The 22,699-nt window shown below is 34.5% G+C and overlaps 1 protein-coding gene across 1 annotated transcript in view; it reads left to right on the top strand.

The window, feature by feature from the left end:
* LOC110033753 (dehydrogenase/reductase SDR family member 7-like) overlaps positions 1-22,699 on the top strand; it is a 28,213-nt gene that overhangs the window by 4,570 nt on the left and 944 nt on the right. Inside the window, exons 9-10 of the mRNA XM_020737828.1 lie at positions 2,552-2,650; positions 22,307-22,390. Coding sequence (XP_020593487.1) covers positions 2,552-2,650; positions 22,307-22,390 — 183 coding nt within the window. The remainder of the gene's footprint in view (positions 1-2,551; positions 2,651-22,306; positions 22,391-22,699) is intronic.

Genomic DNA, 22,699 nt, shown 5'->3' with positions numbered 1-22,699 from the left:
TAATGCTTAGTCCTACATCTGATAGTTAGAAGAATAGTTTTGCATTGAAATGTTGAGTAACTGTTTTTTATTTTAAGATTAAGCTTTAAGGTTGAAAATAAGTGGTGTATCATGCTTAACTTTTTCTTACCTTTAGTTTGCATTTCCTAGTAAGCGTTTTTAAAGTCGATGATTCGATTGTGATTGAGTGATATGCAGTTTGTGATTCTCTTTGATTTTAGTTGTTTACTAAGATGTTTAAACAACTGTTAAAGTGTAAGTAATTCCTGTGACTGCTACATATGACTGGGTAACTCTTAATGCATGATAGTTGAAGATGTTGAAAGCTTCCATTTGAGGGAGAATACGATGCAGTGCATCATAGCCTTTTACTAGATCTTTGACAAAAGAATAAACACCTTATGGATTTATTGTGTTTTAGGTGGATGTGCTGTAATTTATGGATGTGTTATGTACTGGTAGATATATTATATATTATGTGAACTTGTAAGAGTCTTATGGACATAATTTAAGCTCTAAAGGTATTATGAAGCCATAAAATTACACAGGAGACATTCAAGATGATAATTTTGGACAGTGGCAACTTTAGCTCTTGTTTTAGATTTGTTCTTGAAGAAATATTAACTTGGAAGCCAATAGAACTGTTTGCCTGTGTTGAGGGATGTTCATGGAGAACTTCAGATACTGCTTTAGCCCTAAGTGGCCACGTCACTTTGCCATTCTTGATAAGGGGTTTGACCAGCTTAACCAATCAACTACTTCAACTACCTTAAGACATGGAACCAACTCCCTCCTTTAAAGGGAAATTTGAATTTAAAGGTCAATGCCCGTGGAATAAGATTGATTATTTTGAATGTTTTAGTATTAATGTGATTTTGGAATGAAATTTGCTATTATTGGTGTAAACAATTCTTTCCTTGGAGCTAAGCCGCGGTGAATTCCTTTGGTGGGGGATTCTAATCTTGCAACTCTTTTTTTTTTCTGTAATTATTGATTAAATTCAACACTAATGAACCTCTGCATCTCCCCTGACATCCCATGGTCAATCCCTACCTTTTCCTTTTAGAAAATAAAATATTAGTTTTACTTACTAGAATTGGCCTAGACTAGACTCTCCATACCAAGTGTCGATTTTAATCTCTTCTAACCTATTAAAATCACTTGAAAAGTTCCACAAAACTCCAATTATAATCTACAAACATCCCTTAACAATCTCCCAGTGATTTGAAGTTCGAAGTCCTTCTGGCCGTTCTCATTTGAATACATTAGTTGTTCAAAGACAACCTAAATGCTATCAGCCTCAACATGGTTTGAAGATCTTGTCTCGGTTTGGCTTCATCAACCCAACAAAAAACCCTAGAAAAATTCCACCCTAATCCAAATCAATTCTTTAAAAATTTCTCCATCATCTCCAAGTGTTTATAAGTCTATTGGACTCTCCATTTGTAAACCCTAGTTGTTCTAATTCATGCAGACAAGAAATCAGCCAATAAATTATCATGGTGGTTTAGCTGACCCTAAACAATCCACTACCTTTCTAAAGTCCTCCAAAATAATGCCTAAGGTTTCCAAGGAATATTAGAAGACTACTCCAAAAATTCTAAGCCTTAGGATGGTTTATTCCAGGCCACATGAGAATGATTGTTGGTGTTAGGAGCTCTGACATAAATTTTTGAGGCACGTGAGAGTATTGGATTCTGTCCTACATGTGATAGTTGAAAAAATTCATTGGTGTTGAAATATTCAGTGTTTGATCTTTATGCACAATTTTGTTGAAAAAAAAAGAGTGGAAGAGGCACAAATTTTATGCCTCTTTAGTTCACACTGCTTAACAAGTGGTATCAGAGTCGATTGTTTGACTAGGATCAAGTGGCTGACGCGGTTTGTGGTTTCTGTGAATCTTGGTCAACTTCTTCTTTGGACAATAAAGATTAAAGAGTAGGCGACTTTCATAACGCTATATGTGGTTTATTGTGTTCAACTTCTACTTTTTTTACAACACTAAATTTAAAGCTATTACATTTTAAACAAATTTTATTGTGGGAGGAGAAATGAGAAGTTAGCATCCTAGGCTTCACCCCAATTCACTCTTAAGATGGGGGTGATATTAGAGAGGATATTAGGAGGAGGTAGTGTGCGGTATTGGTGGACTTTTGTGTGTGGGCATAATTATAGATGAGCAAGAAATCGGAAATTTTGGGCAGATGGAGAAGGTGGTTGTAGGAATAATGTGTACGGCTTTGAATTATAATGGACTTTTGTGTGTGGGCATAATTATATATGAGTGAGAAATCAGAAATTTTGAGCTGATGGAGAAGGTTTTTGTAGGAATAATGTGTACGGCTTTGAATTATAGTGGCTTTATATGTAAGTTGTTTAAAAAATGTTAGCATTTGTATGAGTTAATCTAGAGCACAAGAACCTAAAGTGATTTGCCTGTTCTTTTGTTATTGTCCGCCAACTTTATCATTGAATTATTTTTTATTGCGTCATTTGATGTATAGTAGCTAACCAATCTATTGTCCTATAAATATTCTTTGGATTAATGCAGTTATATTCTGAAGGCATCAAAATAACAGTTGTCTGTCCTGGTCCTATAGAAACATCATCAACTTCTGGAGCTGGAACTTCTAGTAGTGGTTCATCTGAGGTTAGTTTGTCAATTTATTTTTGAAAGTTATCTATAGCCACATTTTCATTGTCTCTTTTTGTTCAGGGGTGTTCTCAAATGTGAGCTAACTAGTTTCCATAGTAATGGCCTGACAAATTAAAACCCTATAATGTTGTTTTTTACCCGTTTAGGCCTTCAAATGCTTTCCAATATATTCCCAACTTTGTAAGCCGACTTCTACAAACACACACACACACACACACACACAAAAATCTTGCACGATCTAGTTAAGTATTTTTTATTGTTCTTGTTGGTTACTGTCAGTCGAAGTAATTAAAACAGAATGTAATTGTAATGGTCCCGTTTCAGTTACCTAGGGGAGAGGAAGCGAAGAACGATAGAAGTGGAAGCGAGGAGTCGAGCAAAGTTGAGACGAATTAAGAAGGTCGAGAAGCCAAAGAGAGGAGAGAAATCTTCAATTTTATTTTCTCTTTATTTAGCTAGTTTATGCATATATTTTTCACCCTTTTTAGTATCTATTCTATTATAAAGATCACTAAAAATAGAATTTTTAGCGTCACTGACTATTCACTTAAACTCTCTATAAGTCATTTTATTTTTTTCCCAGTTCTCTAAACGTTTACATCTAAACCAATTTTTATAACATAATTTCTTATATTTTATCTTTTCTTGCATATTATTATTCCACCAACTTCTTTATTCATGGAAGCTTTTCCTTTTGAATCTCCAAGTACATCTTTTGTCACTTATTTAATCTTGTTTTACTTTATCCTACATAGAATTTATTTCTTCATGAACATCCCAAATCTTGAAATCTTAAAATTTACTCATAAAAGTAATTTTATTTGTGTCTCTTAAGTGTCCTCATCTAGTTTTATGACAATGTTTCTTAGTATTCTTTATTTTTGAATTCAACATCTTAAAATGAAGAACTAATAATCGACATTGAGTACTTAAATCCTTACTTGGAATGATCTTACAATATTTACATTCTCGACTATCTATTTTTCTCATAAGAAAATAATCAATTTGTATTTTATTAGATCCATTCTTATAAGTAATAATATGCTAATCTCTTTTGTTGAATAAAGTATTAGCAATAACCAAAGCATACGATAAAACAAAATCTAATATGACTTTACATTCTTCATTAATCATTCTAAAATTGTAGTCACCATGAATATTTCTAAAATCTTATTACACTCTACCAACATGTCCATTTAAATCTCCTTATAAAATTTTTTTTCTTCAAGAGGTGTCATTTGTATTAATTCTTCAAGGTGATTCTATACTTTTTTGGAGTCTATATCTAGATCTACTTGAGAAGCATAAATATTTATAATATTAAAAATTATAGTATCAACAATAATCTTGAGGGTTATAATTTTATCTCTAATTCTATTAATTTTTACAGCATTTTCTTTCAAACTCTTATCTATAATTACGTCTATACTATTTGTAGTGTGACACTTACCGGAATATCAAAATTTAAAACCTAAGCTATCAATTTCTTTAGTATTTTCTTCAACTCATTTGGTTTCTTGAATACATAAGATATTTATGTTTATATGAATCATAATATCAACTAGTTACATTAGTTTACCTGTCAAAGCACATATATTCTAAGATCTTATCCTCATATTAGTTTTATGGACTAACTTTTTTACTTGCATTTGTCTGTAATGTGAAAAGTCTTGCTTATTTGACACTATGCTCGAGCGTCGGTGTAGCGGTTCTTCCATACTTTTCACTGTATTTAGACCATACAGCGTGTTGGATTACATCAGGGATCGGCTTTAAGCCCATATCCTTTTGCTTTAGTTATAGATGCTCTTACTAGATATTTAAAGCAGGATGTACCTTATTGTATGTTTTTCACTAATGATATCCTTCTTGCGGATAAGACTAGAGAAAGAACTCAGAGAAAACTTGAATTATGAAGGTCTGCATTGGAGTCTAAAGGCCTTCGTTTGAGTAGAACTAAAACTTTAATACTAATAAAAATTAAAAATTTAATAATTTTATCCATCCAAGAATAATGATACATCCAAAATTATAAGAGAAGGGAGTACGATAGAAAATTTATGGATATCTAATATTGACCTACTTAATGAGATGTGACTTGTGGTCCATTTTTAAATTTCGAAGAGGAATTTTTTAAGTGGGAAGATTGTAACGGTCCCGTTACGGTTACCCAGCGAATAGGAAACGAAGAATCGTAGAAATGGAAGTGAGGAGTCGAGCAAAGTGGAGACGAATCGAGAAGGTCAGGAAGTCGAAGAGATAAGAGAAGAAGCGATAAGGTCGGGAAATCGAACAACTAACTTCGCCGTATAAATCGACAAAACTGGCAGGAACTTACCAGTAGAGTCGAGGCCCCGTGTGGGTTCGATCGAAGGAGTTCTTATGCGAGGAGGCAACATCGAGCTTCTAGCGGCTAACGTGCGAGAGCTCGTTCAAGCGCAAAGGAAGAAGTTGTGAGAAGGATGAAGCGTGAGGAAGGAGGGTGTTGAAGCCGAAAAGGAGAAGAGCGGCAGAAGGAAGGAGGCGTCGACCGTAGTAGCAACTCATGCGGGAGGGAGTCGAAGCTAGGAAATCATGTGTTCAATCCAGATTGTGCGTGCAGAGGAAGTGTTGATGCCGAAGGAGAACGAAGAGAAGATGAAATTTGTGCGGGACAAGCCGAGTTTAGGAAAGACTGAAGGTAAGGTAAATAAATTTAATTGTACTAATTATTAATAATAAGTTTTAAATAAATCAGGTTTTAAGGTAAAGAAGTTTTATAGTAAAAATGTTTAGAGTTTGATTTTATTTAAGTTTTAATTGTTTAATTAGTAAAAAATTGGTACACAATATAAATGTAATTGTATGTATGTTTATATGACTAATCGAAAAGATACAGATTATATAAAGTGATTAGAAAGTTAAACCAGAAGAACCAACTCTATTATCAGTATTTTAAGCTTAAATTATTTAAAAGAAATAATTAAATGAAGATAACAATTAGGATAGTAATAAAAAAATAATTAAAATAATATGATACATCAAAGGGTCAAATAAATGAAAATTGTCTTTTAATAATAAGATTAAAATATAATAAACTAATAATAATTTTTTATGCATTTGATTTTAGGTTTCTCATTGGAGATAAGTGAAGAGAATGTTTTGAAATCATCAGTGATGGAGATGAGTACTTATTTTTTTGTTATAGTAATATTTTGTTTCTTCTTGACTAAATGCATTTAGTATTATTGTTATAGTGCCACGTGCACACGATGTATGGTTTCATTGAATTTTGTTCTTATTGTAAGAATAATATGTGTGCTTAGCTTTGTTGAAATTATCATTGAATCTTGTACAATAGTATTGATTACTATGCAAATGAGAATGAAATATTTATTATTAAAAATGCGATATTTTTATAGTATGCTTGTATTTGCATGCTTAACTATGATGGAGTCACCGCTTGATGGTACTAGTGGGAGACACTAATGTACCCATACACGTATATGAAAAATGATATTGATATTGAAGTAACCTAAGTGGTATAATTTTTAGACAGTGTTCCTGTGACGGTTGTATAGATATAAAATGATATTAATATGTTATTGATATAATAAAATTTATTGATAGCATCTCAAATGTTAATATTGATTATTAAAAGTTTAACTGACATGCATTTTATTTTGTTTTTTCTTTGTATTATTATATTTTTAAAATATGAGTATTCACTGGTTTGTTTAACTCATTATTATTTTAAACTAACTTTCAAGTTAACTAATTGATTAAAAGATGAGCAATTTAAGAGATAATATTTATAGAAGACGCGGACAAATCAATAACAAGGTAAATTTAAATATATTTTTTTAATTTGATTTGATCAGTGGCTCTTTCATTTGTTAATAGTTATAGAAAAAAATATGAAAAAAATTTAATTTCTTTCCTCCAATTTTTTGTTGTCGTTTTGGTTAATTTCAAGCCCCGGGCCGGGTCGTGATAATAATAGCACTGATTATTTATGCTTTCAACGTGAATTTTAATGGCATTCTTGAAAATGCGAACAAGGATTATAGAGCTAAAATATGTATGCAGTTGTTGAGTTAAAAGGATATCATAGAGACTCATATTTGTGAATGAGGAGAGAATATTATGTAAAGCTCAAAATAATGAATTTATATATTTCAAAATGAAAAAGAAGATAAGCTTCATGCCAGCTATATTTTAATCACCTAATGAGATCAACTAAAAATTATATATTACATGATCGAATGAAAGAAACACAATTTCAAATAATTCATTCTGTAGTGATTGGACTTGACTTGTATGTTTCTTTATAAATATATTATATAAATATAAATATTTTGATTGTACTCTATGATAAGGATGTCTTAAGTTTTGGGTTTCACTAACATGAACACAAGGAAAGATGCATAAAGAGACACCAAAAATGACAAATCACATTTTTTTTCAACTTTTTGTTTTGATGAAGGCTAGCTTTCTTTGATGCAAAAGTAGAAAAAAATCCATTTCTCTATAAATAATAATTTAAATGAGGTTAAATCTCAAATTTTATAAGAAATTTGAGAACAAATGAAAAACATGGCAATTTAGCAAAAAACTTGAAGAGATCGCAATCATATATGCAAAACTAATTACAAAGTATCTTGATTATAAGAAAAATGGTAAAAGTCAATAAATTGAATATCTAAGTTCCCAAATTAGTACAAAGTAAAACATCTGTCTAAAGTTCTTAAGTCTTTACTACATTCACAAAATTACCATCTAACGAGCACTTATAAGTTTGAGAAGAAAATACAAATTTTATTCAACAACTCATCGTGAAATACATAGCTCAAGTGTCTTTTTTATAGTCCAAAAGATTCGAAGTTAGTAATGTTTTAAAGTTTCTGAGGTCTGGCTAAACATTGAGTCTTTAAATCAACAATATTATTTTTCCAACCGAAAACAACAAGCCTCCAATCTGAATTCAATTGCAGTAATTAATAGTCGGTTCTTTAGAAATGGTAACAAACAGCTTAAAATTGTTACAATAGGAAAGTCATAAAATTGAAACCAACTGCAGGCATTGTTGATTACAGTGAAAATCCTCAAGATAGTAGAGAGAGTAAAAAATCCGTTTTGGATGAAGAGATACTGAGAGCAATATTGAAGCAAAAAAGAAAAACACGTACACATTGTAAAGGCATGGGTAAGCAAAAATCTTTGTAGATAAGGAACCACGATACTAAGGAGATATCAGAAGTACTTGATAAGACCAAAACAAGCAGCGTGCATGGCAACATCAAAGATCTGATCTTTACTATAGTTCCGATAATCATAAATTAGTAGGTGCCATCTAAGCTGTGTGATGTATAGTGTAGTAATTTATAATTTTTTTATATCAAACGGTTGGATGGAATGGGGAGTTGGAAATAAAAAATCTAGGGAATTTAGGAGCTGAACTGAAAACAACTTGCAGTAGTAAATTAAATTCACCTAATTATTTTAAATGTTAAAGAGCACATTTCATTCGCTTAGGCATAGCACATTAAAAATAAGCTGGAAAAAAAAGAACTAGAACCTCACCAAACTCAAAGCTCACATCTTATGCATTTGATGAGCGTAAATTTTCTAATTTCCATAAAATCTTCCTAACTTTAAAAAAGAAATTTCACTCCCATGTATAGACCATTGAATATTTTTCAAGCAAATTTGGGCTAGCCATTGTGGTACTTGTAAAGTAATTCATAAATCATCACAAACAGGTATGTCATACTAACACAATATATCTGATATCTACCATCCATAGAGGATGCAATCTCATTTGAAATTGCTTTAGAAATAAGATGAATCGAGTTGTCTGGTGAGGTGATGGATATGAATTCACGAGGAAGTAAAAAGAGAGAATCGTATATGACATTATTAGTAGGTTCATGAAATAAAGTTAAATTAGATATGTTGATGACTGGACTAATATAAAAACTTCTCAAAGTTGTGAATTTATAAGCTTCTGTTCCAATGTTCTTTATTTTTTTCAGTTTCACCTTTTTCTTTGCATATAGTTTATTAATGACTATAAAAAAAAACTTTTAGGAGGACAACATAACATTATCGTCCTCATTTTTGTTGTTCTATTTCCATTAAAAAAAAAATTTGTTACTGTCGATGTTTTAAAAAAACTCACTGGACCAACATATTCTACTTGTTAGGCCGTGAGCTATGGGTCAACATATAGTAGAAAAAATGAGTTTTGAACTCTCCTATTTCCAATGGAATCTCATATTTTGAATCGAAAATAACTTGCAACAATAAATCGTACTAGCTAGGGCGTACTCCAATCATACAGAATACATCCGTTCTTGAGGGCACCCAAAATCAGAGAACTTAAACTAAGACAACATAAAATTCATTGTTTCTGATGAGTATAAAATTCTAATAATCAGCCACTATAAGTTTTAATCTTTAAATATGAATGATAATTACTTGTATAACTCATGTTGTTTCAATTTGTTAATTCAACTGTGATAGTTTTTTAAAGGTTAAAATATGGTAAGAGCTTTGATTGCCATGATTCTATTTTAAATTTTGCGACCTCACACGATTTAATAGAAACCAATCTTTATATATATGAGCTCAGCTGAATATTCGTGTATATAAAAAATTTGTTATAGTCAATATTTTAAAAATATTTACCACACCAGTTACACTGTGAACTGGGGTTCGATTTAGCGAACAAAAACCAGACTTAACTATTGAAAAGGGTCACTTAAACCGGTAAAATGTTCGCAGTTTTTGAAACTGGGCACTTTTCTATGCTTCAAAGTTAAAGTCCAAATGTACATAAGAAATCACTTTTTAATTGATTCGACTTTCTTTTGTTCTTTTATTCTTGGAGCATTGTTTCTTTTATTGTGAGAATATCCTCAAACAGTTGATAGCAAATTAAGGATGCATTTAATTGTATTGTAGAAAAAATATTTTCATCTATTGCTTATTTGATTAAAAGTAAAACTTAAAGATTTCCTTAAGATTTAACATTCATGTATATTTAATGCTCATTGATAGCGACCTTAGCGTAAAACCCTTGGGTTGGGGTTTCGAATCCCAAGCCTTTCAGGAGGATTCAAATAGCACACGAATTGGAAGAGGGGTCCGTCACTCGGTCAGTCCAACCTAGAGGGGTTGATTGGCAGTCTCCAACCGTCGATCAATCTTTTTCTAAAAAATATTTAATGTTTTGTATTTTATCCTCTAAGTGGATTGCATTATTACAATACAATTTGTGTTATTTAATTGATTTTTTTTGTATCTTTATATTTACTATGTCACCATAAGATCAACTTTTAGTTGAACCTCAAAACATTTTCTCTGTTTCAATCTCTGATTTGGTTACTTAAACCTTCTTACAATACAATTTCTGGTATTTTTATCGTTAGGCTGGAACATCAAATATGGCGGGAGGAAAAGTTTAAGAGAAAATTTATTTTATTTGCTATTTATATTCCTGTTTATTTTGTTGAGAGTGACTCCTATTGGTTAGACCTCTATCTGCCATAAAAATAGAATTTTTCTTGTAATAAATATGGGTAGAAAAACAACGCATGATCAATATTTTTATATTTTAACTCGAAATGAAGAGAACGAGCATGAGTATTCTAACCATTTGTGTAAAGAGTGCGACTATTACTGATGAATGTAATTTTAATAAATACATATTGGCTTGCCTATATATACTAAGGGGTTTTTTTGCATTTTTTTTTTTTTTTTTTTTTTTTTTTTTGCATGAATACACAGGGATAGGGAAAAAAATGGAATTACAAAGGTTTCTAATTTTTATTTTGCTAAAATTTGAGTATCAAAGCACAAATTTGATATGAAACTCTAGCAATAATGTCTAAGACCTTTATCAATTAAATTAATTGGTAGATGCAATTTCAAGTTTAATTGAAATTTCTCTTTTGATATTTTGTATATTTGTACATAAAATTTGGTCTGCATGAATCTAAAGACAATCTAACTGTGTAGATCAAAGGAAGCATGATAGGTACTCCTCTTGATGAAAAGCTAATGTCCTCGTGAATCCAACTTGTTGAAGACCGCCCAACCGACCGAAGGACTGATGACTGAGCGAGGTTAGACGACCAAAAGGCCACCCTGGCCAACAAGAGGCAGACATTGATACTAATAACTAGACAAAGGCTTAACCCCCCAGCAATCTCAACGTAAAGCTATTTCAACAATTTCCCCAAACATCACCTAAGATTGCCAAAGAACAATAATTAGGCAAGTTGACCAGATGCCCAAAGACTGACCGGCCACCCCACTCAAGAGTCGACCGACTTCCTAAAGTGTGTCACGACTCGGCTCAAGGCTTGGAATTAACTAAGGCAGGAACAGGCGGTCGGATGGTGGGAATTAAATTTTTCATTACTATTAACAAATGAAAGAATCACTAATCAAATTAAATTAAAACAGTATATTTAAATGTATCTCGATATTTGGTTGTTTGCGTTTTCTATAAATATTATATATTCTATCTCACATCTTTTAATCACTCAATTAACCTGGAATGTTATTTTAAAAATAATCGTGAGCTAAACAAATGAACATATTCCTAAATTACAGTAATACAAGAAAAAAGAAAAAACAAGATGTATGTCAGTTAAACTTTTAATAAATCAATATTAACATTTGAGATATTATTCAATGAATCTTACTATATCACTAGCATATTAGTATTATTATATATTTGTACAACCATTACAGGAGCACCGGCAAAAAAATTATACCAATTAAGGTAGTTTAATATTCATATCCTTTTTCATGTATGCACACGTGTACCTTAGTTTTCCTCCACTAGTATCATAAAAGGGTGACTCTATCATAGTTAATCATGCACATACAAGCATACATTATTAATATTTCATTCACGTTTACATAGTAGTCAATATTCTTGTGCAAGATTCAATATTTGTGATAATTTAAATAAAACTAAGCAAAGATGTCTTTCTTACAATGTAACTAAAATTTAATAGAAGCATAAATCATGGATATGCAATACTATAATAGTAACAGTAAATGTCTTTGGCTGAGAATAAACAAAATATTATTATAATAAAAGAATATGAGTACTCACCTTAATGTCGATTAATTTGTTATTTGATTTGTCTTAATGTCGACTTTTAAAATATTATGCCTAAAATAAACATTGTATAAAATTTAATTAATTTATTATGTTATTACATATATATAATTTTAATAATTTATATTATTTTAATTAGTTGTTTACTTTATGTTATTTAAGTATAAAATTTATTATTATTTCATTTTATGTAATCCCGCTTAAAATTTTCTATTATATATATTATTACTATTAATTTTATTATTAAATCAATTGACTTTATTAAAACTTACCTCGCTTGAATCGTAATCAGTTCTGTATGTGATTCGGGTTCTCTGCGCATGATATATCTCTTTCGGCTTCGGCTCCCTACTGCATGAACTCGTCTCTTCTTCTCCTTCTTCCTCTTTACATGTTAGATCTGAATCGGATGAGGACTCTTCCATAGAACCGTGGCGCCTTCCTCTTCAGGGGCTCAAAATTGATGTTGACTCCGTCTTCGCCTTCTCCGCTCGATTCTGACGCCTCCACTGTCGCTCTTTTTTTTTCGCACACATACCTCGTCTCCTCCTTTCTTCCTCTTCTCTTCTACGATGGTCGGCTAGGTTACATTTGTGCGCAAAGAGCTTCCCTTCCTCCCGCTTTCTTTTCTCTACGCATGAGCACCGCGTTGCTGCCCTAACTTGCTCAACACAACAGCTAAGTCCACTTCTTCAATTTATAGAAAGAATTAATCCCTTGTGGTCTTAAACCTTCATTTCAAATTTCTGACTCCTCGTTTTCTCTCTTCTGGGCAGCTCTTCATTTCCTCTCCCTCTCTTCATTTCATCTTCCCGAGTCAGGAATGTTACAATTTCCCCACTTACCCAAATTTCTTCCTCAAAATTTAAAATTTTAATTCTAATATTATTAAAATTTTCTTATAATTATTTTACTAGCTCTTTCATTAAAATTATATTAATTAATCGTTAACCTTAGCTCTGATATGTCACGACCCGGCTCAGGGCTTGGAATTAATCAAAGCGGGAACAGACAGTCGGATTATGATAATTAAATATTTCATAACTCTTAACAAATAAAGGAGTCACTAATCAAATTAAATTAAAGCGATATATTTAAATTTACATTGTTACTAATTGTTCATGTCTTCTATAAATACTATCTCTTTTATCGTTCATCTTTTAATCATTTAATTAATCTGAAAAGTTAGTATAAAAATAATAGTGGGATGAGCATGTCAGTGAATACTCATACCTAAACTACAGTAATATAAGAAAAAATAGAAAGCAAGATGCATGTCAGTTAAATTTTAATAAATGAATATTAATATTTGAGATATTATTCAATAAATCTTATTATATCAATAGCATATCAATATCATAATATATTTTTTCAACCGTCACATGACTATCTAAAAATTTGTATTAATTAAGGTACTTCAATATTCATATTCTTTTTTATATACCTGCATGGATAACTTAGTGTTCCCCTACTCATATCATAAAATATGACTTCATTATAGTCAATCATGTACATACAAACATGCAATAATAATGTTTCACTCATTTACATAACAATCAATATTATTGTACAAGATTCAATATATGTGATAATTTAACAAAGCTAGAGTACACAATGCATTCTTACAATATGAACAAAATTTAATAGAAGCATAAATCATGAATTTGCAGTAATGTAACAGTAACAGTAAATGTATTTAGTTGAGAAGTAATAAAATATTGTTATATTAACAAAATATGAGTACTCACTTCTATGTCGATTAATTTGTTATTTGATTTTTCTTGACGCCGACTTTATATGATGAAACGCCTAAAATAATCATCGTATAAAATTTAATTAATTTATTATGTTATTACATATATGCACTTTTAATAATTTATATTATTTTAATTAGTTTTTTACTTTATGTTATTTGAGTGTAAAATTTATTATTACTTTACTTTATATAATCCTGTTTAAAATATATATATGTGTGTGTGTGTGTGTGCGCGCGCGCGCGCATGCTGGTTCCGTGGGTGCGCGCGCGCGCGCTTGCTGGTTCCGTGGCTTGTTGGTAGAGCAGCCTCTCTGAAAGTCGTAAGTCCCTCAGGTCACGGGTTCAAATCTCCCGGCGTGTGTGTCATCAGTCGTGACCTAGTCGTAAGTCCCCTCAGGTCACGGGTTCGAATTATATATATATATTCATTTTATTATTAAATCAATTAACTTAACTTTATTAAAACTTTCCTTGGTCGAACCTTAATCCACTTTGCATGTGATTCTAGTTCTCTACACACAATGTATCTCATTCGGCTTCGGCTCCCTACTGCATGAGCTCATCTCTTCTTTTCCTTCTTCCTCTCAGCACGTTAGATCTGAATTGCATGAGGACTCTTCCGCAGAGCCTTGACGCCTTCCTCTTCGGCTGCTCTAAATGGACGTTTGTTTCTCCTTTGTTTGACATTGTCGCCGCCGCTGCTACTCTTCTCCTCTTTTACACGCAATTGTCGTCTCCTTTCTTCCTCCTCTTCTATGATGGTCGGCTACGTTACAATTGTGCGCAAAGAGCTTCCCTTCATCTGACTTCTGTATGCGAGCATCACGTCGTTGCCCTAACTTGCTCGACACAACAGGTAAGTCAACTTCGACATTTCTGACTTGTTTCTTCTCTTTTCTACGCAACTCTTTGTTTCCTCTCGCTCTCTTCATTTCCCTTTCCCCGAGTAATTGAAGTGGAACTGTTACAATCTTTCGCACTAACCAAAATTTTGTCCTTAAAATTTAAAATTTTTAATTTTACTGTTATTAAAACTTTTTTATAATTACCCTTCTGGCTCTTTCATCAAGATTACATTAATTACTCATAAACTGGCTTTGATACCACTTTTGTCACGACCCAGCTCGGGGCTTAGAATTAATCAAGGCTGGACCAGAAGGTTGGACGGCAGGAATTAAATTTTCCATAACTATTAACAAATGAAATAGCTACTTATCAAATTAAATTAAAGTGATATATTTAAATTTACTTTGTTACCGGTTATCCATGTTTTCTATAAATATTATCCATTTTATTGCTCATCTTTTAATTAATTAATTAATCTGAAAAGTTTGTTTAAAAGTAATTGTGAGCTAAACAAGTTAATACATACTCATATTCTTAAATTACAGTAATACAAAGAAAAAGAAAAGGAAAGATACATGCCAGTTAAACTTTTAATAAATTAATATTAAATGTTAAGATATTATTCAATAAATTTTATTGTATCAATAACATATCAATATCATTGACGTGTTATTACGGTATTATTTGAGTTATTGACAGTGTTATTGCAATATTTTTTGAGATAACCTGCGGTGTTATTTGCGTGGATTTGCGTTGTTATTGTAGTGTTATTGCGGTATTATTGGTATGTTATTAAGATGTTATTGTGATGTATTGCGGCATTATTCAAATGCTATTACAATGTTATTTGAGGTAACCCGTGAGGTAATGGGCGTGTTTTCGGCGGCGGTGTTATTCGAGTAAATTTATGATATTATTGCAGTGTTATTCTAGTGTTATTGTAGTTTTTTTTTAGGTAACCTGTGGTGTTTTTGGCTTGTTTTCGGCGGGGGTGTTATTCGTGCAAATTTGCGGTATTGATGCGGTGTTATTGCGGTAAAAAAACACGCAAATAGCACCATTGTCGCAAATAACATGCTATTTTTCAAAGCATTAGGTTGGTTCGGGTACGGTCATGCGAAAAAAAGTGTTTTTTCGTCATTTTTTAGGTGGGTCCAACCAAAATAAGTGCCATGATTTTATTGGAGTCCTCTGGACTCTATGGAAAAATTTTTCTTGCACGTGATTCTAGTTCTCTACGCACAATATATCTCCTTCGAGTTTGACTCCCACCACACGAGCTCCTCTCTTCTTCTTCTTCCTCCTCCTCTCTGTGTGCTAGGACCTAATCGCACGAGGACTCTTCCAAATTGCCTTGATGCTTTCCTCTTCGGCGGCTCAAAATTGATGTCAACTACTCCTCTGCTCGACAGTGTCGTCATCTCCTCCTCTTGACACCGACACTGCCACTGCAGCTCTTCTCCTCCTTTGAACGCAAGCCTCCTCTCCTCTTCTCTTCCTCTTCTTTTCTACGATGGTCGTCTAGGTTACAGTTGTGCACAAAGAGCTTCCCTTCCATTTCTTATATTTTGCACGCAAGCACCGCCTCGCTGTCCTAACCTGCTCGACACAATAGGTAAGTCGACTTAACATTTTATAGAGCGAAATCATCCCTCATGGTCTCGATCCTTCATTTCAATTCCAACTCGCTTCATCTTCTACGAGGCTTTTTTTTCCTCTTCTCCCAGTAATTGAAACAGGACTGTTACGGAGCAAAGGTCGACCGATGTACAAATAAAAACTGATCAAAACCAACTCAATTGGCCGACCCAAGGACCTACCAAACGAAAGGTCCCGATACGTAAAAAGATAATATTACGTTGTACAACCTGCCTAAAACAGGGGTAAAACATACAATTTCTCTCTATCTCCTATAAGGAGGGGATCATACCATGTATTATGTATTTTTTGGCTCCTCTTTAGGTTCACTCTCTGTAGGAAGAACTTTGTTTCCTCTCTTATAACCATCATTTTCAATATATAAAATGGGCCACACAACTTCGGAATATCCCTGTTTTCCATAGAGGGACAAGTCGTATTCTCTCTCATATCTCTGTCTGTCTACTCTCTCTCATGATTCTTGCAGCTCTGATCCTTGGGCATGCCTCGCAGAATAAATTTGGATTCAACATCCTAAAAGATGTGGTGAGCATGGAGTATGTTATCAATAAGAAGAAAAGTGACAACATTTTCTGGGAGGCTTTTATCAAGACGCAGGATGGAGTTCATGCGGTAACAGATCCAATAGCTGAAAAATCCATTTTTGTCGTCTTCTGAGAAGCTTTGGCTTTAAGGAGAAAACCACACCCCCTAAATGGTCAACCAGCTTATAACGATTGGAACACTCTCTCAGAGAAGGCGGACCTCAGTCGATTTCGGGCAATTGACATCTAGCTCAGCAAACGAAGGGAGTATCATTTCAGAACTTATTTTTGTGCTATGACACAAATCATTTTAAATGTTTTCACAGGTTTGATTGACACTTGAGAAACTCAAATTTAAGCAGCAATGTTGTTGGCGACCCTAAATAGGTTCGACCGACAAAACAACCCATAATGCTCGCACATTATACACCTTGATCTCCAAATTTAATTTGAATAAAACTCTAGAGGTTCTTCTTTGCCCAGTAGTGACAAGCTCTATAAATGGTACATAAATCACTTCTGCAACAAGTCTCGATGGTTACCCCTGCAAAGACGGCGACAAAATCTACTTAAATCATGGTGAAGGGTGAGGCCCAACTGAGGTGACAAAATGATCAAGCAATCGAGACATTGAAAAGTGTAAGACGCGATTCAAACGCCAATACCCTAAGTAAACTGAGATGATGCAACAGACATCTGATTGATAGAAAATAATAAAGACAACCAACAACGATGCCATAAACATTTGCTTGGTGTCCTTACACACAGTCCGACCTTCAACGCCAAGCATCAAAAAAGCCCGTCTCAAAGCTCAACGTGAATAAAACCTTGGAGGTGTTTCCCTGCTCAGTAGCTACAAGCTCTGCGAATGGTACAATGCAAATCTCCCCAACAGCGATTCTCGTCGGTTACCTAAATGAGGCAACAATCTGACCGAGCGAATGAGGCAGACAATATAAGGCTTGTGTCGGGTCATGACATATCAAAAATGATCGAGGATCTTTCCCAAGATTCGAGTCATCAAATAATACCAACATTCATCATCATGCAATTATCACAATAAAATAACACGTTAAAGGTGAAATAATGAAAGAAGCAAAGGTACACAAAACGACCTAAAAGTTTCATTCATTTCTAAATGTAAAAATGTATAAGTTCTTCTATTCAAAAGAATTCATTTACAAAAAATATCTTTCCAAATTTTTCGAGAAGAGGTCTTTTGGAGTTCATACTGGAGGACCTCCATGGTCTCCAAAGTCCAATTCGTCTCCTGAAGATCCTTAGGAGCTAGTGTACAACGCCACAAATTTATCTGAGTCCTCAAACTTCAGGTGACAAGGCTCGACGGACTCATTTTGGTCGATATTTGTAATGCTACCAACCTAAAGTTTCTCTCTCAAAATCCTTCCTGTTGTGGATGGGAGTCGAGCTCCTAAAAAAACTCCTTGGTCTTCATGGTCACTGCCTTTGCTTTCAGCTCCTTAGCTTCTTTTTGTGTGATTGACAGAAGTTCCGACATAGTAGTAATCTCCTCCGTTGCCTCCAATTTCCTCTTAGTTATCACCCCGCTTGCTTCTCAGCCTTAGCGAGCATGATTGAGATCTCAGCCCTTTTTGAGGCAGCAACCCACTTCATCTCCATTTGGTCGAGCGCAATTAACTTGAGGTGGGAAGCCATCCACTCCTTAAGATGGTAGCAATTTATCTTCTTGAAGAGCTATGGACGCTCAAGTGCCCAGAGGGACTTTGCGTAGGTTCGGTACTAGATCAATTAAAAAAATACAGACGGTTAGACTTTGGCCGATGGTGAGCCATCGTATCAATCTACCTCCCGATGGATTGAACTGCAACGACTGTCGAAGCAATTCTAGATTTTTTCCCCTTTGCTCTAAGAAGGAACCCCATCAACTAGGGAACTTGTCCTTTTCTTTCGATAGGAGGGAGGAACTGGAGGAGTAGACTCACAGACCGACTCTTTCCTTTCTTGATGTTGCATTTCCTCTTGAGATGCTGCCCTGAATCAGTCTCTGATTCGTTCCGAGCGGTAGAAGCAGGCTGACTAGCCTCTCTTTGTGTAGAAAACCCAATGTACGTAGCATCTGGGCGAGGCAAGGCCGACCGTGTTTTCGTTCTTTCCTTAGAGGATTCCATCTTCAGCTTCACTCTCTTTTGGGCAACTAGGTGCCTCCAAACTCTCGCCGACGCGCATCCAAAGCTGCACCCAACCAATAATTGTTATTGAAAGTCGATGGTCCTTTTTCTATGTTGGTTAGTTCACCGATGGAAATTTACTCGATCACCACCGTAGGTGCAGAGATAGAAAAAAAATTCCGAACCTAATGTACCGACTTCGTCGCCGCGAGCCTCCATCGACCTTCCTTCAACTTCCTAGGTAGGAACTATCCTAGTCCAAGCCTCAACTTTTGCTTTCTTTCGGGCAGTCCAGGCAACGAATACCACCTTCTGCTCGACTTCTTCTATGTCAGTGGCGAACCACAAATTCGTTGTCATTCGGCCAAATACCCCAGGAAATAGAACCCTATTGACTTTCGTTGGATCTGTGTACTTGCAAAATGAAAGTAGCGGCCCGTCAATTTCAGCTCCCTCAACCCGAGAATAATCCTCCCCCTTCCTTCTCTTGAAGGCATCCCCGGTCGGCACAGTCTTGATGCCTCAGTTCGCAAAGGACGAGGCGATGAAGAACTTGAACTTTAACTCATGCACTTTATTCTCCAAGTTTGAGAACTGAAACCAACCGAATGTTTCAAATTGCACGTACCTGTCAGCCTCCACCCAGAAAATAAACATGTTGCTGAACAATTCAGCCTACTACGAGATTCCTTTTAGCCGATAGAAAACTTAATAGACCATAATCGTCGTGATATAACTCAGCTTAATCTACGCCGGGATAACTCCATATATCTGTTGGTCTTTGTAAACGACCAGGTCGTCACCGAACCGATCAGTCTCCCTCTCATTCGAGATGAAATCTATCTTTGACTGGGACAAAATCGAACTCTCGATCGTAGCTATCAAGCCAAAAGTTGGAAGAGTTTTTTTTCGAACCATCAAAAAATGAGAGGGAAGATCAAATGAAAGAAAAAATTAAAAGAAAGGAAGAAAACTGAGTGACACAAGCTCAGAGAGAAAAGATAGCAAGCATGCAAATACATACTTCAACTCCTATTTATAGGGATGCAGTGGAAGTGGAAACATCACACAAAGATTTCTAGAGTAAAGCATTACATCAGCACATAAATCGAGATATTTTTATTTCAAAAATAAAGAAATTACATTCGGGCTCTAGTTCAATAGAAGATACTTCACAAATTGGTCATCGACCACCTTGAACAGTACAAAACCTTTTCTAACTAATCTTCTATGCAACATCTGACCGTCGAGCTTGAACTGTTCGATCGATCAGTCTCAAAGTGAGCCCTCTGCCCGAAGGTACCTTCCCCAAGTCCGGACACTTCATGACGAAGAGTATTTGTCTCTTCTGACATCTCCTCCAGTTGGATCAACACTTCGTGGAGATCTACCTCTTGTCGAGCTCGAGCAACCTCAATTTCGTCGAGGCGACAAGTCAATATTCTTGGGGACATCCTGCATCCCTCAACCACTTCCTTGTGAATCTTCATAGGGTCGACCAGGTAGCTGACTACATTTTCCTCCGCTTGGTGTGCTAGAGCAGCCATCACAATGTGATTTTGGCCATCACCAACAAGAGGCAAACCTCGATCTGAGCGTCCTCATTTACTTCAAGAATAAAAAATTAATACGAAAGAAGAAAAAAATCCAAGTCCTAAGACAAATAAAAATATGTACTAAGTAACCTCTCAACCTCGAACTATGTAGTTTCGTTTACATTCAATGATTGGTCGGCCACCTCCACCAATTCTCGATACACCGGCCGGTTGAGGAGCACTTGCAATCTCTAGCTAGCTTGGAACCTCAACAAGGGCTTTAGTCGAAGGACCAACCGTCGAACCACCCTGCTTTTTCCAAGTGTTGGGTCGACCCTTCTCTAGAGCCTCTCAAATCTAGTCCGACGATTCCTCCTGCCCCACTCACTCGGACTACTTCGGCTTCTTAGCCAGTTTCTTCTCCCATTTTTTCTTGGCTTGCCTTCTGCTGGTGCTGCTACTTCACCCCAAGAGCAGCCACAATTGATACATTTCAACGTCAACTCAGATCGCTTCTCCATAAAAACGTCACAGAAGCCGAGCAGATGCAAGGAGAAACAGGCTCAAGATACGATAATCGTCCACTACGCCCTATATATAAGGGTCATTGGCAAGGAAATCCAAGAAGGCTAACTATTGCATTAATTTATGACTATTAAAATTTGATTTATTGCTTTAAAAAAAAATTATTCTTATCACAGCTGTCACTATCAAGGAAAAAGAAAATTGGGGAACTTAATATATATATATAATGGTCTGCATGAATCTCGAGATAATCTACGGTCCAGATTAAAGGAAACATGATGGGGATTCTCCGTGATGAAAAACTACAAGTCCTCATGAATTTGACCGGTTGAAGTCCACCCAACCAACTGATAACCAGCCGACCGAAGGGTTTCCAACTAACCGAAGGTCAGACGATCAAAGGGCAACCAATGCTAACAAGGGGCAGACATCCACACCAACGACCAGATAAAGGTTAAAGACCACCCAATAATCTCACAAGTATCAATGTGAAGCTCTATCAACTACTCCCCCAAAGATCACTTAAGAGACTGTTTGGGGTTGCTGCAACTTTTTAATAAGCTGCTGATAAGCAGTTGATCTAGATAAGCTGTTGATTAGCAGCTGATCCGGATAAGCTGGTTTGTTGTTTGGTTTGTGTTATTAGAAAATAGTTATTTTGCAGTTGTTTTTTGGATAAATGACTATTATGTCTCTGTCAAGTAATGTTGTTTGTAACAGAACTGTCATAACAATATATTTGATACTTGAAAAATAAAAACTGACTTCAGAACAATACAAAAAATAATATGCACATCTCATTTAACAGTAAATATCAAGATTGCTAAAAAAAACAAAATTATTAAAATTACAATTAAAAATATGATATTATTAATTTTAAAATACAGACGGTGTATGTCACGAGCTACGTCGTCCTCCAGGGATACCATCTAACAGTATGTCACAAGCTCATGTGTATCACATATGCATACTACCAAAAAAATGTCATCCAAAAGTACCTCCAAAACCTCTGCATCGAAAAGAAAAGAGGAACTTGGTTGTCTTTATTAGAATTTCACATGTGACACCAAACAACAACGATTAACAGGTCATCTAGAAGTATCTCAAAAACCCCAGCATCGAAAAGACAAGAGGAACTTATTTGTCTTTATCTGTATTTCACATGTGACACCAACTAACAGTGACCAATAGGTCATCCAAAAGAATCCACAAGGTTGAACGTCTCATCATGGACCTCAAACCCAAAATAAAAAAGAACTAAAAGGAATCCGCTTTGGATTCAACAATATTATTTTTTTATTTATATATTTTTAAATAGCTTCTAGGAATACAAAATGACATTAAGCCAAGGCTGTGAGAGCAAAATAGGAATCACAGTTGTTTTTTTTTTTTTTTTTTTTTTTTTTTGCATTATTTACTTTTCATGTCATACAAACTGAAAGGCTATATTTGGAAATCCAAATGTCGTCCATACCATCTACTTCAATGCTATATAGTGATGCTTGAGATATTTTTTTCTTTATCTCTGGTTTGACAGAGGCGAGTATCTTCAGAAAGATGTGCAGAACTTACTATCGTTGCAGCAACCCATGGGCTGAAGGAAGCTTGGATATCATACCATGTAATTCTCATTTCTGTAATAGGCCAACTAATGATTTATTTTTGAGACAATTACATACATAGTACTCAAAACATTGCTATTACAAATCTAGCACAGCCTTTCATCAGTTTTTCAAATTCCCGCTCAAATATCAAAATTTATGATAAATCCCCAACCCATATTTTTTATTTTATCAAACTCACAATGGTTTGATCGTGGCATGCATAAATGCATCGATTTGAAAACATTGCTATTACAAATCTAGCACAGCCTTTCATAAGTTTTTCAAATTCCCGCTCAAATATTAAAATTTATGATAAATCCCCAACA

The sequence above is a fragment of the Phalaenopsis equestris genome, unplaced genomic scaffold (assembly GCF_001263595.1).
Source record: "Phalaenopsis equestris unplaced genomic scaffold, ASM126359v1 Scaffold001278, whole genome shotgun sequence".
In the NCBI taxonomy this organism is placed as follows: domain Eukaryota; kingdom Viridiplantae; phylum Streptophyta; class Magnoliopsida; order Asparagales; family Orchidaceae; genus Phalaenopsis; species Phalaenopsis equestris.
Note: the sequence above shows the minus strand (reverse complement) of the source record. Positions and strands in the feature narration are given on the sequence as shown.